Source organism: Rattus rattus, chromosome 3 (assembly GCF_011064425.1).
Source record: "Rattus rattus isolate New Zealand chromosome 3, Rrattus_CSIRO_v1, whole genome shotgun sequence".
NCBI classification, from domain to species: Eukaryota; Metazoa; Chordata; class Mammalia; order Rodentia; family Muridae; genus Rattus; species Rattus rattus.
In genome coordinates, this window is record NC_046156.1 from 183,905,256 (window position 1) to 183,921,683 (window position 16,428).

A 16,428-nucleotide genomic window follows, 5' to 3' on the forward strand; every position below is an offset into this window, starting at 1 on the left:
AAAACGTCACGATTGTTTTTCTGTTTAGACTTTAAATTGGAATGAATTTTTTATTGAGGTAAATTGCTAGCTACCTGGCTTTACTTGAGTACGGAAACATCCTGCTGTAGCCCGTGTTCAGTCAGATGTTAACTTCAGCAGGAGCTTCACATTGTCTCGGTTTGTCTGAACGCATCAGACAGACTGGTTTCCCCTTGATCTCATCAGTCACCTGTTCAAAAGACAGGAAGAGTTGCAGATGAGCTGGCTAGAAGAACCTCTTCACTTGAGGACCAAAGAGTCCTCTTTTGCTTCTCAATGTACATTTGAAAACTTCAGAACTAAAATTTTAGCCTGGCAGTGGTGGTACACCCAGCACTAAGAAGGTAGATCTCTTAGTTTGAGTTCAAGGACAACCAGAGACAGGGCTACACAGAGGAACCTTTGGGGTCTGTTGGGAAGGTGGGGAATAGTATTTCTTTGTCTTTATACTTAGACCTATATAATCCATTTTCTTAAAAAGAAGGATTGGCGGGCTGGAGAGATGGCTCAATGGTTAAGAGCCCTGACTGCTCTTCCAGAGGACCTGGGTTCAATTCCCAGCAACCACATGGTGGCTCACAACCATCTGTAATGGGATCTGATGCCCTCTTCTGGTGTGTCTGAAGACAGCCTACAGTGTACTAATATAAATAAAAATAAATAAATCTTAAAAAAATAAAAAGGATTGGTTAAGCTCATGAATGAAATTATATGACTTTGCTCTGACATATTTCCCTCTTTGAATAGAGCAAACATCTGGTAAGTTGCTGGTAATTTAAAGCCTTTGCAGTTTTGGTTTTTATTCTGTAGTCAGGTTGGGGGAAGTGGAGGGATAACATGGAGTTATTAACCATATTCAAGAGAGTAGGGCTTCCTAAGCCCCTCCCCTTTTTCTGCGGGCCCTGGGGTAGAAACTGAGGAGAGATGCTCAGTTGGGGGCTGAGTAGGGTGAGGGACTCCTCAGGACTCCTCAGCAGCTAAAAGGGCTTTCTTCCTCTCTGTCCTTGCTGGGATGGGTAATCCAAGGCTCCTTAACTCCTTGAGGTTCACCACTATTGCTGTAGCCATGTGTTGTCACATAAGGAAGTGAGCTTTACACAGTTGTCATTGAGAGCAGTGCCAGCCCATGATCAAGGACACAAGAGTGGGCATCACTATTTAAATTGCAGAAAACAACCTGCTTCTCATCACAGCCTTCAATGCCTGCTCTACCACCTTCTTGATGTCATCGAACTTGGCAGCTTTCTCCTGGCGGTTTGTCAGATCCACAGTGGACATGTTGCAGGCAGGAACACCAAAGGCCATCCCGTGAGCTTCCCACTCAGCTTGGAATGGCCCTTCCCTAGCTTTGGCAGCAGCAGTGGGTGCAGTGGTACTAAAAGCTGGGTAGCCCCACAGCTTTCCAGAGGGGCCATCCACAGTCTTCTGAGTGGCAGTGATGGCGTGAATCGTGTCATTGTGTCCTTCCATGATACCCAAGTTGTCATGGTTGACCTTGGTCATGGGGGTCTAAGCAGTTGGTGGTGCAGAAGGTGTTGCTGATAACTGAGTTATCATACTTGTACTGGTTTATGCCCATCTCAAATGTGAGGCCTCAGCAGAGGGGGCAGAGATGATGACAGCTCTTTTTGCCCCACACTTGAAGTGGGTCCTGGTCTACACTATAACAGTGAAGACACCAGCATCTCCCAGTTTGCTGTTCTCAGAGTGTTGGAAGATGGGCATAGGCTTCAGTAGATGACAGGTTTCTCATTCTCAGGCCTTAACTGTGCCTGGAGGATAGGTAGGACCTATACTGGAACATGTAGACCATGTTGTTGAGGTCAGTACAGGGTGCAGCAGAGATGAAGGCTCTCAGAATGACAAATTCTTTTACCCTGACCTTCACTGCCCTGTCTCATGGATGATGCCATGGCAGAAGATGCAGCTGTCTCTGAGATGGTGAAGAACAGAGAGCTGGGTTTTACTCTTTGCTTCTTTTTCTGAGATAAGACCTCATTGTGTTGTCCAAGTTGGTCTCAGACTCTAAACTCAAGTAATCACTATGCATGGGCATCCCAAGGAGCTAGGACGACAAGTGCACAGGACCTCACTCAGTTAATCCGCACAGCTCTGTTTACCCCACGGCTAGTCCATGCTGGGTAAGCCCCTACCCACGGCCAGTCCATGCTGGGTCAGCCCCTACTATTCAGACTCTAGTTGACTTTTAGAGTTCCCAACACTGACTTCTCCTATTGGTGGATAGAGAAACCATGGGCCACACCTTCTTTGAACTCAGGATCTTATCATGTAATCATGTAACAAAAGTTAGCAAAAGGAGTCTTTTTTAAAGTTCAATTTCTGACTCAGTAGTACCCTGGCTAGAAATGCCCAAAATCATGTAAAAATTGAATTTTCCACATAAATTATATGAAATACATAAGATAGTTACATAAGGTGGCAAGATGTTACACCAAGTTAAATATATAGTAGTAGTATTGGTAAGTCATGCCAAACCCAGAACTAATGGGTCATGCTATGAAATGCTAGATATATTAGAGAATTGTAATATATTCAGCTGGTATTAAGTTGTACATAGCAACTGAACAGGAATGTTCCAGTTGGGTGGTGTTTATAACTCAGGGGGTTGAGGCAGGAAGATGTCAAACCATAAACCGTGTAGCAGAGGAAGGCCCTGGCTTATCCTGCCCCACTCTCCCCAAAGCAGAATTTTCGAAAACAAATGCCATGGAAAATTGCTCGCCAGCTGTGGGAAAAATATACGTAGAGTCCTTTTTGTGGCCTTAGACATAGTGAAAATGAACACAAAGGGAAAGTGGTTTAATATGACCTTATTAATGAATTTTGTGTATTTTATTTCAGGAAGTTCAAAAGCGGTTTCCCGATGGTGTTCCGTTGTTAGATCCTATCGATGATATGGGCATTCAAGATCAAGGACTGAAAAAAGTCATTCAGAAAGTAGAGGCTTTTGAGCATCGAATGTACTCGCACCCACTTCACAATGATCCTAATCTGGAAACTGTGTATACCCTTTGTGAAAAAAAGGCACAGGTATGGTAGAAACAGATTATTTCAAAGCCTTTTCTTTCTTCCATGTGTGTTTTACCTGTATGTGTGTGTACCACATACATGCCTGGTGCTGGAGCAGGCTTGAAGAGGGCGTGGCTCCCCTAGAATTGGAGTCATGGTGCATGTGTGCAAGAGCAATGAGTCCTTATCACCCAGCCAACTCCCCAGCTCCCGGAAATAATTTTTATAGTAGGGTTCTGTGTATTTCATTAAATATGTTATTTTCTTATCCCGTTTTTATTTTCTGAAGTGCAAATGTCTAGCTGTCTTTTTTAGATAAATTATAAGTGCTGGAGCCTGACAGCCATTGCCAGTAAGTCAGGATTTTCCAGGAAACTTAGGGCAGCAGAGCACAACAGAGATTCAGGGTAGCTCAAGTGTGTAGGAGCCCCAGGAAGGAGAGGCACTGGGATTAGTAGCAGGTTTATTTCAGTCAGTGTGCAGTGTGGTTTCACCATTATGCTAGAAAACCATCTTACCTGGGCTTTGTTCTAACTTATGCTTTATGCCTCTTGCAGTGTTTGCCACAGTGATTGGCTCTATTATGTAGGCATTTCAGTCAAAGAAATCCTAGGACATTCTTTTTCTGAAGGCCTGATAGTCTTGCCAGTTCACATACTGCAGTCTAGCATAGAAGTCAACATTATGACTCAGGAGCTGGTATCCCGTCTGTTTTGTCAGTAGTAAAATGCAGGTTTGATATTGTTACCCTTGGTAACAATTATTAAATGACTATCCTGTGCTGGGGACACTATCCTTGCTTGTGCACACTAAGCAGGGGCTCTGCTACTGAGCCTCCCCACCCTTGCTGAAGAGCGGGGAGAGTGATGGAACTCTCTGAAGTCGGGCTCACCAGTAACCTGAATAGACAGAACTGTTCAACACCTTTATTGTTTCTCCTTCGTTGTACCTTAATATTTCAAATAATTCTTTTTAATTCCTAAACTTTTCTTTGGTTTTTTTTTTCCTGAATTTAAATAATCCATTTCAGAAAATGATTGCTTTCTTATTCTTACAGAACCAGTTAGAAAATATGTAATATTTACTGATTATCTGATTTAAAAACTCATTCAATTAAACCTAGAGGTACACTTTATTTTAGTTATTCATTTCTGCATATTAAATAATAGATCGTCTTTAACGAGGGCATTTTGCGCTTCTACACATCTAACGTTCCAACTCGTGTTTGAGAACTTTTCAGGCACATCCTTCCTCTCCTGGAATTGCATCTAAGCTCCTGCAGCATCCACACACTCAGCTGTCAAGTGTTAATGAAGGATATGACTAAGACGACCTCGCTAAATAAACTGCTTTTATGTGGGACGTTGTTTATCCAAACCACATGACACTGTTCAGTTGTTAACTGTCTGCTTTACATGCCCTAGATTGCAATAGATATTAAGTCTGCAAAGAGAGAACTGAAGAAAGCAAGAACTGTTCTGCAAATGGATGAACTCAAATGTCGCAAGCGTGTTCTAAGAAGGCTGGGTTTTGCTACATCTTCTGATGTCATAGAGATGAAAGGACGGGTGGCTTGTGAGATAAGCAGGTAAAATGGCCTCTGCAGAGACTTTGAAATTACGTTCTGTAGTTTACATGGACAGCACTTGCTAGAAAACAGCTGCTGTGAAGGTACCCTATTGCTATGTTTTCTATCAAACACATTTTCTTGTGTGTTGAGATTCTTCCTATATAATTTGTATTTATTACATCTTAGTTTATATATCACCCTGTTTTTTTTGTTGTTGTTGTTTTTTTTTGGCGGGGGGGTTCTTTTTTTAGGAACTGGGGACCGAACCCAGGGCCTTGTGCTTGCTAGGCAAGCGCTGTGCCACTGAGCTAAATCCCCAACCCCCTCACCCTGTTTTTTTAATCCTTTGAAAATGTTCTGCCTTGATACTTAACTCTAATGACCATAATTCATATATATAAGTAGGAACACAAGAGACTGAGCACATTTCATTCAAGTTTGGGGTAATAGTAAGACATAAGACACCATAATGGCATATTAAGGCTGCAGCTTAACTTTGGAAACAGAGTCAGCTCTATTTTGTCTCCACAGATGGAGCTCACTTGTAGATAGGAAATTATGTTGAAAAACAGTAAATGCACAGTACAACATACATACAGTCCTTTTTCTTCATCTCTACTCCCTGCACAGTATGTATAGTACAGTTGGTCAAGTAGCATTTATATTGTCTTAGTGCTGTGAGTAATCAGACATGACTAATGTATGTGTGGAGGTTTAAAGCTCTTGAACACTCCAGGGAGTCGGTTTCCTTGGGATTACCTAGGACTTACACCTCATGGGTACTAGAGGACAGCTGTTCTTTTGTTTGTTTGTTTGTTTGTTTTTCTGAGTTAGCAGTTCAGGAATGGTTTGGTCACATGGTTCTGGCTCAGGATACACATACACCCCACCTCAACCCACTCACGGGCCTTAGTTGCAATGAGATAGTCATTAAGTAAAACCCTAGCAGACTTGGTAAAGTGAGTAGTATTTGAATAGATAGGTCTTTCTCCCTCCCTCTTCTCCCCTTCTCTTTCCCTTTCTCCCTCTCCAGGTGGGTCAGTTTGGTCATCTCCATGGCATGACCAACTCAGAGTGGCGACCCTACTCACATGGAGGCTTAGGACTCTAGCGTGAGGGGAAGTTGTTTTCTGATGGTGTTTTTTAGTTTAGCTCAGGTTCTACTGCAGTAGAATCAATCTTTTGGTTACATCTAGTTACAAATGCTCCTAAAGTCAAGTAGAGAACAAAATTCCATCTCCTGATAGGAAAGTAGCAGCTATCCCATAGAACTCCCTTCTGTGGTTAAAGTGCTCTGGGCCTTCACTGTCTTGTGTTGTCATTAGCCACGGGTGATGATTGGGCACTTGAAATGATCACTCACGACTAGGAAACTGATTTTTAAAATGTGTATTGTTAACATTGAAGTTGTCACATATACAGGGGCAGACTGTGTATGGCAATGCAATTGTAGAAGATGATACAGAAAAGAAAACAGTTTTTTTCTTTTTCAGTCCATCTTTAAAATCCATCAATTGTTTTCCCGTCATGACAAGTGTTTCCTGCCTCAGAACCTAGCCTGACGCTGTCCCCCATTTGAAAGGCATAGGCTGGTGGCCCATGAGCTGCAGTATTCTTCCTGACAGTGTATCTGGTTTTGTCCATGTAGTGGTGGCCATCATTCTCAGTGCATAGAAGATAGTTTTGAAACTTTTTTTGAAATGTCCTCAGAGAATCACAGACTTTGGAAATGGTTTGGTTTGGAGCATTTCTGGGACAGGCTTGTTGTTGCTTTTTATCCGTGTCAGCAGTAGAAACTACCAAAGTGATGGAGACGAAGCAAGACAGCCCTTTGTTACAGCTCACTGTTACAGATGGCATGATGCTAAGTTCCCCAACCAGAGAAGCTCAAACCCAGAATTTTAGGTCTAGTCTTCCTTTTAAATACACAGACTGTGCATTTGGTTGGTTAGCAGGCCAGGTAAAGCCTTCTTTACGTTGGATTTGATTCGTCCTCTTCAGCGTGTGCTGTGCTTTAGCTTTCCTACTCTAGAGGTAGAGCAGGCACCACGATGTAAGTGATGGTCCATATACTAAAGGCTCCCTTAAAGAGATAGTACCTAGAGTTGATGGTAAACGTAGAACTCAAGTATACAGCCTGATTTCATCTCAGAACAACGAGTATCAACTTTATCCTGATATGTTTCTATTTATAAAAGTAACAGTGTATCAAAGTACATTACTTTTTTTCAAATGTTGTAAAAGCTCTAAGTCAGTCTAGAATCCTGTCTTTGTTTTCCTTCTGTCTTTCTAAAGCCTACCCCTGACTCATGAGCTTTCTTTTTTCTACCCAGATAATTGCACTGCCCTCTTTTAATTGTTCATTGTGTCTTGAGAATCACTATGTGTTTTGTAGACTGCTGTCAAGTTGTTTCCGTGCTCACTTTGGCTGCACATGTACTAAGGAACACAGGAACGTCCTTGCCCCTGTGCAAGGATGACAGACATACTAGTACACCTTCCAAAGTATAGGTTTTGTCACATTGTTCTATTTGGTAAGTTTTTCAATGATTCCCTGTTTATTTAGAATAAATTCCAGAATTTCTTATGTTCTTGCCTTCCCTCTTGACTCTTCCAACTCCCACAGATACCGTTCCCTTTGCTTGGTATGACCATGACCCCACATGCTGTAGGGTCCTTCTCTCTGTTTTCCATCACCTTCTGAATCTTGCTGTGTGTCTCTGCGGTCTGCCTGTTGGCCTGGCAGTTCATATACAACCATCCTCCTACACTTCCTTTAGAGCAGTCCTTAGGTCACTGGTGTGGCCTTGGCTACTGCTCTTCTTCCTCACCCACTATTTCTATTTCCTTGAGGTAGTCTTGTCTCATTTCTGTTGTTGTCTGCTTTTGTTCAGCTTAGAGCCCAGTTTACCTTTATTAGACTCAGATATAATTTTTTATTTACTTTGAAGTTATAGTGATAGATTAGCAGTTTGCATCTTTATTCGTTCACAAATAAAATATTCTTAAATATACAGAAAATTTTATCTCATTATGAGTAAATGTTCTAATAATTACTGGATGGATTTAGTAAATCCTTAATAGATAGAGGGTAATTTATGAGATTCTTTTTTTTTTTTTTTTTTTTTTTTCCGGAGCTGGGGACCGAACCCAGGGCCTTGCGGTTGCTAGGCAAGCGCCCTACCACTGAGCTAAATCCCCCAACCCCAATTTATGAGATTCTTAACCAACTTAAAAACAAAAAAATATTTAAGGGAACAAAGTAGAAATATAAGATTCTTACTCATTGAATTAATTGTTGAAGAGAAAGAACTTAGAGTTTTGGGATAAAACTGGAAGCATCTTATTTTCTGAAAGTATTACTTGAAACAATAGATTTTCATGTTTTTTTGACTTGTATATCAAAGTTTCCATAATACTTTATATGTAGTCAAATGTTGAAAAGATGATAAAAACAAAACCCTGCAAACCTTGCTGAGCAGTCTGTCATAGGAAATGTCTTATCCTGTAATGTAAGTCCAGATATGAAGGTGATCCTTAGTTACATCTGTGTCGGGTGACACAGATGATCACCTAGACTACGGAGCTCACACTGTACTCCAGACAGCACGTACTCTGACCGCAGTGCAACCACTCCAGATGCTGCCCGCCAGAGCGAGAGCTCTTCCCGTTCAGTGACTGACCGTTGGCGAGCAGTGCTCGCCTGCCTTTGCCACACTGACTTGCAACGTCAGATGAAAAACAGCTGAAGCACAGAGTGAGTCTTACGGTGCATTCTAGTTATAATTTCTAATACAATATTTTCTACTGTTTTGTTATTAAACACAGAATTCTTATTACATTCTAAGTGACTAGAAATTAAAAAATTAGAGTTCTTTGCACCAACAAAATAAGCATGAAAAAAATGGCTCCTTGAATGGATATGTGCATTTGGATATGGTAAAGTGTCTGTCTGGTGTCTGCTGTTTACATACTGACAGACAGAAAGGGTTACCATTTCTGTTACAAATCTTGGTTATGCTCATAGGCCTTTCCTCATTAGATTATGCCATTTATTAATAACCGCCTGTTAAAGATACGTGTTGATATTGTGAAATTCACTCTCTTTAGTGCTGACGAGCTCCTTCTAACAGAGATGATGTTTAATGGGCTCTTCAATGACCTTTCTTCAGAACAGGCGACCGCACTGCTAAGCTGTTTTGTGTTTCAAGAGAATGTGAGTTAATATGGTGTGCTTTATTTACTCATACATCAGTTTTGGTTAAATCACATAGTGGACATTTATTAATAATAAGACTTATTTATATGCCACATCATTAAGCCAAAAAGAATATAATAAAAAATTTGATATGATAGATGATATGTGCTTGACACTAACTTCTATTTTAAAATGTTTCTAAAATACTACCATTTTTCTGTAACATTAAAGGAATTTTGAATATTAAATCTTTCAAATATGAAAATCGGTATCCACAAAAATTTATTAAGCACCAGTGTTTATAATGCATAGATCTAGACCTTGGAGATGCAGCAGAAACTCTCGCTCTCATGGCTTGTGTGTGGGAGAATGACGAAGTTGAACAGCTGGGTAGACATACCTGATGCTTCAGGTTCTCGCTTTAATGAGTAGGAATAAAGTCTTCCCAGTGTGAAATTTCAGTTGATGCCCAAATGAAAGTGAAGAAGCGAATGCACACATTCACCTGTGCTCAGATCAGGACCAGTGCCTTCTACTTGTGCTGCCCTGAAGATAGATAGGTGATCGATCAGTGACTTGCTCATCAGGGGTGCTGTCTATAGCATTTGTTAACATTCACTCCGCATAGTTTTGCTGATGACCAGTTCTGTTGATCGGCTTTGGTTTTCACAGGAATAACAGGGAACCTGGTTTGTGATGTCTTATGTAAAGTGCTCACACAGCCATCCACTGAATTGAAACAAAGCCCTACAGACTAATGCAGATGCTGACCCAACTAGCCTGTGGTTGCCTTTCAAATTGTAACCTTTCAGCCGGACCAGTAGTTCAAGTGCCTGAGTTCCTAGCAGCCATAGGAATCGAAAGGGGGAACAGCAATCTCAGGAACCTTACAGGACAGCTAGCCTAGCTAACCCTTGGACAGAGATGCTGTTGCTAACAAGGCAGGAATGAATGTGAGGGCCTACATGACACTTGCAGGACATCTTCTAGCGTTTGTTCATGTGTGGCATGCGCATGGACACACACGGGGTTATTTTAAATCCTCACAGTCCTTCCTGAACACACTTTATTATGGTGATGTCTTTTTTTTTTTAAATCCTGACACATATTTTCTCTCTTTAACACAGAAATAACCCAACACAGAAGTCAACTGGTTATAACGATAAATTAAATTGTTATCTCAGTTAGAGATTAACAAATTCTACTACTGAGAAAAATGATATTAAAAGTATTGAAAGTCAGACAGGCATGGTGCATATGCTTTTATAATCCCAACACTCAAGAGACAGAGGCAAGTGAATTTCTGAGTTTAAGACTAGCCTGAGCTATATAGCAAAAACAAAAAAAAGTACTAATTCCAATTAAAATTTGAATTATATATTTGATTAACATTGAGAAATATAAGATTAAGGACAGTATTTAAGTATTCACCGTACATTTCCACTTTGTACCAACTTTCCTAGAAGCTAAACTCATGCATAAACTAGGATTAAACACTGACGACGCTTCACTGCTAGCTACAGTACGTGCTTTCCTCCCTTTTCCATTTGTACTGCCTGGACAGCACACTTTTCAAAATTAGCAATGTAATACTTCTGAAATGTGATAATAATTATGGCAAGAGTGGGTTTGTGTATGAAAACCAGTAGTTGATTAGAAATTCCAAATGCTAATGATTGTAATCTTGTAATTTGGTATGAGTGAATAGAAAAACTTCACTTCATTTTGGCAAGCAAATAGTACTTAAGTTTGAGTTTTCATATTTCGTTTTCTTTTTCTTTATCATAGTCTAGTGAGATGCCCAAATTAACAGAGCAGTTAGCTGGACCACTCCGACAAATGCAGGTAAGCTCGTCGTTATGAAGGATTCCCACACTCGGGTCAGCTCGGGCCCTGCGCCATCCCACGTTTGCTCTCAGTATTTCCTTGTATCCTAGAAGCCTTCTTGATACGCAGTCCAACAACTAAGCGTCTACTTTCATTAGTAGGTGCAACTATTTATTCTAGTATTTATTAGCTTATTTTTAAGAAGAAATTTTAAATATTTAGTTTTATTATTTTCCAATTATATGTATATGGCGGTGTGTGGGTGTGAGTGCGAGTATCCACACAGGCCACAGGAGGGCATTGATTCCCTGCAGCTGGAGTTAGTGATCAGGAACCATCTGATGTGGTTCTGGGAACCCAGCCTTGGTTCTTGGGGAAAGCAAACTGCTCCTAACTGCTGTGCCATCTTTAGCCCTTTGTTCCTCTTTTAAGACAGTCTCGTGTAGTTTAATGACTTTCTGATTTGTTCAGATTGGTTAGACGCTGCTGTTAGGTTTGGGTCAGTACTGAGGTGTAGGATTTGTAGTAAATATGTGACTGGCACAGGATAGGATCGCATCTTCTGGGCATGCCCCAGCATGGGACTGACACCTTGGGAAGGCTCGGCTGTGGCATGACTTGCCAGGATGAGTCCTGTGCCTGCTTAGAAGCTCAGATATCCAGCTCTCAGAGACAACACTGAAGATCTGTGTCTCTGCTAAAGGAAAAGAGATTTTGTAGAATCTTGCTTTGAAAACCTAAAGAAACAGTGCTGTGGGAGATATTCAGTAAAGACTCTTAATTCTGTCCTTTATTCTTAAAAGGAATGTGCTAAAAGGATTGCAAAAGTTTCTGCAGAGGCAAAGCTGGAGATTGATGAAGAAACTTACTTAAGCTCTTTCAAGCCTCACCTGATGGATGTGGTGTACACCTGGGCAACTGGGGCCACATTTGCCCACATCTGCAAAATGACAGATGTCTTTGAAGGTAAGGATGTAGTCATTTTTATACCAAGTAAGATTTTACCAATCAGTTATGGTGGCAGTGTGATTTGAAGCTTCATCTCTTCAATCCTACTATACTGTATTTCCTCTCTGCCCACAAAAAAATGCTGCTCAAAGAATGAGGTCTTTAATAGCTCACAGCAGGTAGCAACAATTGAGTCTGAAAGAAGGAAGTCACAGTGACATGTGACATTGCCAGTGCATAGCAGAGAGGCATTTTGTTTATTTTAAAGTAATAATTAAGTAGACAGTAGCCAGGTGTGTGTGTCTTGCACCTTTAATCCTAGCACTCAGGTAGCAGAGGAAGGTAGATTTCTTGTGAGTTCAGCCTGGTCTACAGAATGAGTTCTAGCCATGAGGGCTACATAGTGAGACACCCTGTCTTGAGAGTTGGCAAAACAAAGGATAGGATTTAGTTGAATTGTTTTGTTTTGTGGGTAGTTTTTTGTTGTTGGTATTTAGTTGGTTGGTTGGTTGGTTGGTTGGTTCGGGGCTTGGGAAAAGTGGTTTCGTGCATGTGGTCCTTGTGGATAAGCAGGTTTTTATCAGTGGATAACATGAGTGTTTATCCCCCACCCGCACTCATGTAAAAAGTCAGGCACAGCAGCGCATGCCAGGGCCCAGGTGAGGTCCAGGGTCAGTAAAGGCCCCCACCTCACAAATGAGGTGGAGAATAGTTAAAGGCACTGATGTCAGCCCTGGTTTCCCCGAGTTTGTGTAGCACCCATCACCCGCCCACCTCCCCACCACACACTTAGGAAATCTGAGAAAGTCTTCTCTGTGGATTGGTTTTTCTGGTGGTTGAGTGAGTTTTGATTTTTGCTTTAAGTTAAATGGAAAAGCTTTCACAGTGTTGAAGGTTAGTCTTGATCTGGAGACAGTGATTTTACCCAATTTTCACTAGTGTCATAATTCTGCATAGCACATTAGCATTCCTGAGCCTGCTCTGCCTCTGTGGAATTGTTGAGATGGTGAATTGTTTCTGTATTAGGTTTTGCTAAAAGTTTGGAATTTGAGAAATTTCTATCCGTAGCTCAAAATTTGATCTAATAGCAGTGTCTGTGTTTTTCTAGTCTGAATTCTGTTACATGCATAAACCTTTGCTTTCAAAAGTTGGGATAAACCGTATCTGTTAGCTCGTAAAAATAAGGTAAGTAAATAGAAAAACTTGGCTGTGTGCATCTTTTATTATGAGATAGTGTCTTTTTGTGCAGAAAGTACTCTTTTTTACCTCTTCTGTACTTTTCTGTTTGACTTTTCTCTTCAGAGTAGCCATCTATCCCATCTTGTTACCCTGTGTGCTGTGTATGGTTGCAGCTCCTTGTCCACCAGTGTGACCCTTCAGGATCACAAGCAAAACCACCTACCCTGGACTTCAGTGTGCTGTGTCTGAACAATATCTCTTCCTAAAATGATTCTCAACGTTCTGCTTAGACAGGAAGCGCCAGGCTTGACCTTGAGCAATAGCTGGAGTGCTCCCAACATTAACTGGCCAGTTAACACTGGTGACACAGCCACATCTGATGAGATGTCTTATGCAACAAAAAGGGTTATATTGAGATCAATTTGAAGAACTTTAAAAGCATAAGTTACTTTGTCTCCTTGAAAAATGCATAGAATATTATTTTTTCAAACTAAATTTGAATGACTGTGTGCGCTAATGCTTAGGGTATCAGGGCATCCACGCAGGTGGTGGACCTATTAGGACTATACGTTGGCTGTTCCCGCTGCGTCTGACTCTTACCTGTGTGTGGGATGAAGGAAGGAGTTGCTGTCTGCCCAGCATTTGGCATCAGGAGATCCTGTTCCTCCTGTTCGTTTAGGATTTGAAGGAAATACTAGCAGTGCCTGTTCTTCCAGTGGTGTTTGTAGGGTAGTTTTACCTTTTCCTATGACAGGATACCCAGTGTTGGAGAGGAATTCTTAAGTATGTTGCTGATAATAGTATAATGTTTTATTTATCTGTATTGCTTGTGTTTAAACAGTGGTACAAATTTAGTGCTAGATGGCTTGATAACCGGTGCTTGGTTGATACTTAGTTGATGAGTAATTCTGAGACTCTCCTAGGGCTAAGTCCTATGCCAAGTACAGGGCAGGCACTGTCTCTGCCCTCAGGAAAGAGCTGCACAAGTTGATATTGGTGACTAGTTAGAAGATATGTGAGGTCCTAACCTTAGACTGAACTAGATAGTAATTAGTAAGGGCGTGAGCCTCAGTGAATTAGAATGCTGTAGTTTAGACAGAAACACTCTGAGGAAATTGTTTTCTGCCCTTATGAGTCAAGTGATTCTGGTTTGTCCCTCCAGTAAGGCTGTACATATGGAAATGATCTTACATGAAAGCATCTAGTTCCTAGTATTCATAACAGGTAAATCAATTGTGTATACCCATGTCTTAGAAGTTTTTATTGCAGGAAAAGTTGTTGATTTATGGTACGTACACATTGAGTCTTAAACATAATGTTAGAAAAGATAGATGATTTCATCCATGAGAAATGCTATAGCAGGCAGCTCTGTAGCCATAGAAAGTGAGTGAATGGTTGCTGGAGCTTGGATTTGATGACTGAATAAGAACAGGATTTAGAGAGAGGTGATTAAAATACTCCAGGTTAGAGAGCGGGGAGAGTTACATAGCCATGAATAGACCCAAACCTGACTTGTGTAGGGTTCAAGGGTATATTCATCAGTTCTCACCTAGTATAGATTTTCCCTGAGCTTTGAAAAGGCAGTGCTTACAAAGTGTACAGGCAGAGATGCGTAGAAGGGATTTAACCTAGCATGTTTACTCAAAAAAGAAAACACAGTGACTAGCAAAAGTTTAATTTCTTGGAGGACTAGACGAAAAGATATCACAAGTTAATACCAATCAGATAGTGTGGGAATGAGGCGCTGTATGAGGCTTTTGTCTTAACACCTTGACTAGCTGTTCTGGCTGGCGAGGCAGAATGCTGGGAGTGAGGCAGGTCATGAACTCCTTAGAACTGCAGTAGGTTGGAAAGATGCTAGATGATTCCCTGCTCAGCAGTGGTCTCCACTAACCCGGGGAGCAGCCTCTGCTGAAGGGGCTGTGGCTGCTTGTGTGTGTACTTAAGGATCTGTTCCAGACTCTGGGAAGAACCAGAGCCAGTGGATATATAGCCTCTCCTCATTGCCTTGTTCTCCTCAAGGTTCTCTTGTTGCCTGAAGCTGGGTCTTGACTCAGTTTTCCACAAATGACTTAGAGTGTGTGAGTACCCTGACCTGATTGTGTTTTCTTGCTTTAGTTCTTACATGTTGTCTGAATTTACTTAGAATGCTGTGGTTCCTGATAACGCTGGCAGATTCCGATTTAAATTCACTACCTGTATTTATAGAAACAGTACAAACAATGTGTGTTTCTTGGTACTCATTTGAAGTCATTCAAAAACTAGGAGAGAATGCCTCGCTTCTGATGCTTTACATAGCGGAAGACCAAGAGATTCGGTTCTTTACTGCCTGTCACCCAGTTCCACCTTCCAGAAGCTGAGCATTCCCATCTAAGTCATTTCCTAACTTAAGTTTTTGGACGGTTTGCATAAACATTTACTGTCATCGATGCATACTTACCTCTTCTAACCCACCCCCTTGGTTTGTGTAGAAGCTTATATAAGTGAGTTTCTTCTTTCCTTCTGGACGCAGTGTTGTTTGAATCTGAGGACAGCAGCACAGAGAGCCCACGTGCATGAGTTCCCATTGTGCTGTGGACTTTGGTGAAGCACCTCACACCCTGTTCTATTTAGAGATAACAATAGCCCATCAGGGAGCCGTTACATCAGTGTACACCAGACAGCTGAAGGTCCTGTAGGTTCATGAAGGACTGGGAAGGAAAGGTGGAAAGGTAACTTTCTTGGGGCCTGCACAGTTAGGAAGAGTGTTTTTCATCTTAAGCAGGGTCTCGCTGTGCAGTCCTGGCTGGCCTCACCCTCCAGTAGCTGGGATTATGTAGTGCTGTGCACTATGGACTGAGCTGCGGCACCTATAGTCCTGCGCGGTATCTCAGTGGCCATATCTTCATTGATAGTAGCATCTGGCTAGAATGGCATTGTTTTGTTTAGTTTTTGTAGCTATGGCCCAATTTTAAAAGTTGAAAGTAGCTGTTGTGTATTTGAATTAAAGTGCTAAGCATCTCTCAACGTGGAGTGTGCCTGCAACACGAGCACTTGGAGCTGAGGGAGAAACTGGTTTGGCTTGATCCTTACATGTGCTTGCTTCAGGTTTTTAGCTGTCTCACCGCAGGCACCTGTTGTTAGATGCCATGGACCACTGATCGCTCTCCAGCACTGATTCTGTTCATTTTATCACTTCTCAGCCAGATTTGGAGTAGGGGTAACAATGACAGGCTTCTAGTTTATGAGAGGGCTAAGATCCTTTCGTGATTGAGCTCTAAGGTTGAAAGGGACCCCACTGCTGTAAAGGAAAGTCAGTAGACATTCCTCCCTCTCAGACTTGTTTAGGGGTAGGGTCTAACAGTGTCACTCTGGCTGGCTTATAACTCACTACAAAGTGTAGGCTTCAAACTCACAGAGATCCATCTGCCTCTGCCTCCTGAATTCTGAGATTAAAGGCATGTAACTCTGTAACTCTCGATACCTCATCCTAGATCTGGTGGTGTTAGCCTGCCTGTGCAAAGGCACTCGGCACCTTTGTCTCAGCAGTAGCAGTGACCAGACTGGCCACTGTCTACTACTTGAAAAGTATCTTCTGTAACTGCTCTGTTACAGATTCTATTATAGAAACAACTAACCTATTTGCTTTTCAGATTTTACCAAGTCTTGATAATAG

At 41.5% G+C, this 16,428-nt stretch overlaps 1 protein-coding gene across 1 annotated transcript in view; it reads left to right on the forward strand.

Annotated features, from left to right (window-relative positions):
- Positions 1-16,428, forward strand: part of Mtrex (Mtr4 exosome RNA helicase) — a 59,545-nt gene that overhangs the window by 39,011 nt on the left and 4,106 nt on the right. Inside the window, exons 21-25 of the mRNA XM_032898877.1 lie at positions 2,884-3,072; positions 4,476-4,639; positions 8,732-8,837; positions 10,608-10,664; positions 11,450-11,612. Coding sequence (XP_032754768.1) covers positions 2,884-3,072; positions 4,476-4,639; positions 8,732-8,837; positions 10,608-10,664; positions 11,450-11,612 — 679 coding nt within the window. The remainder of the gene's footprint in view (positions 1-2,883; positions 3,073-4,475; positions 4,640-8,731; positions 8,838-10,607; positions 10,665-11,449; positions 11,613-16,428) is intronic.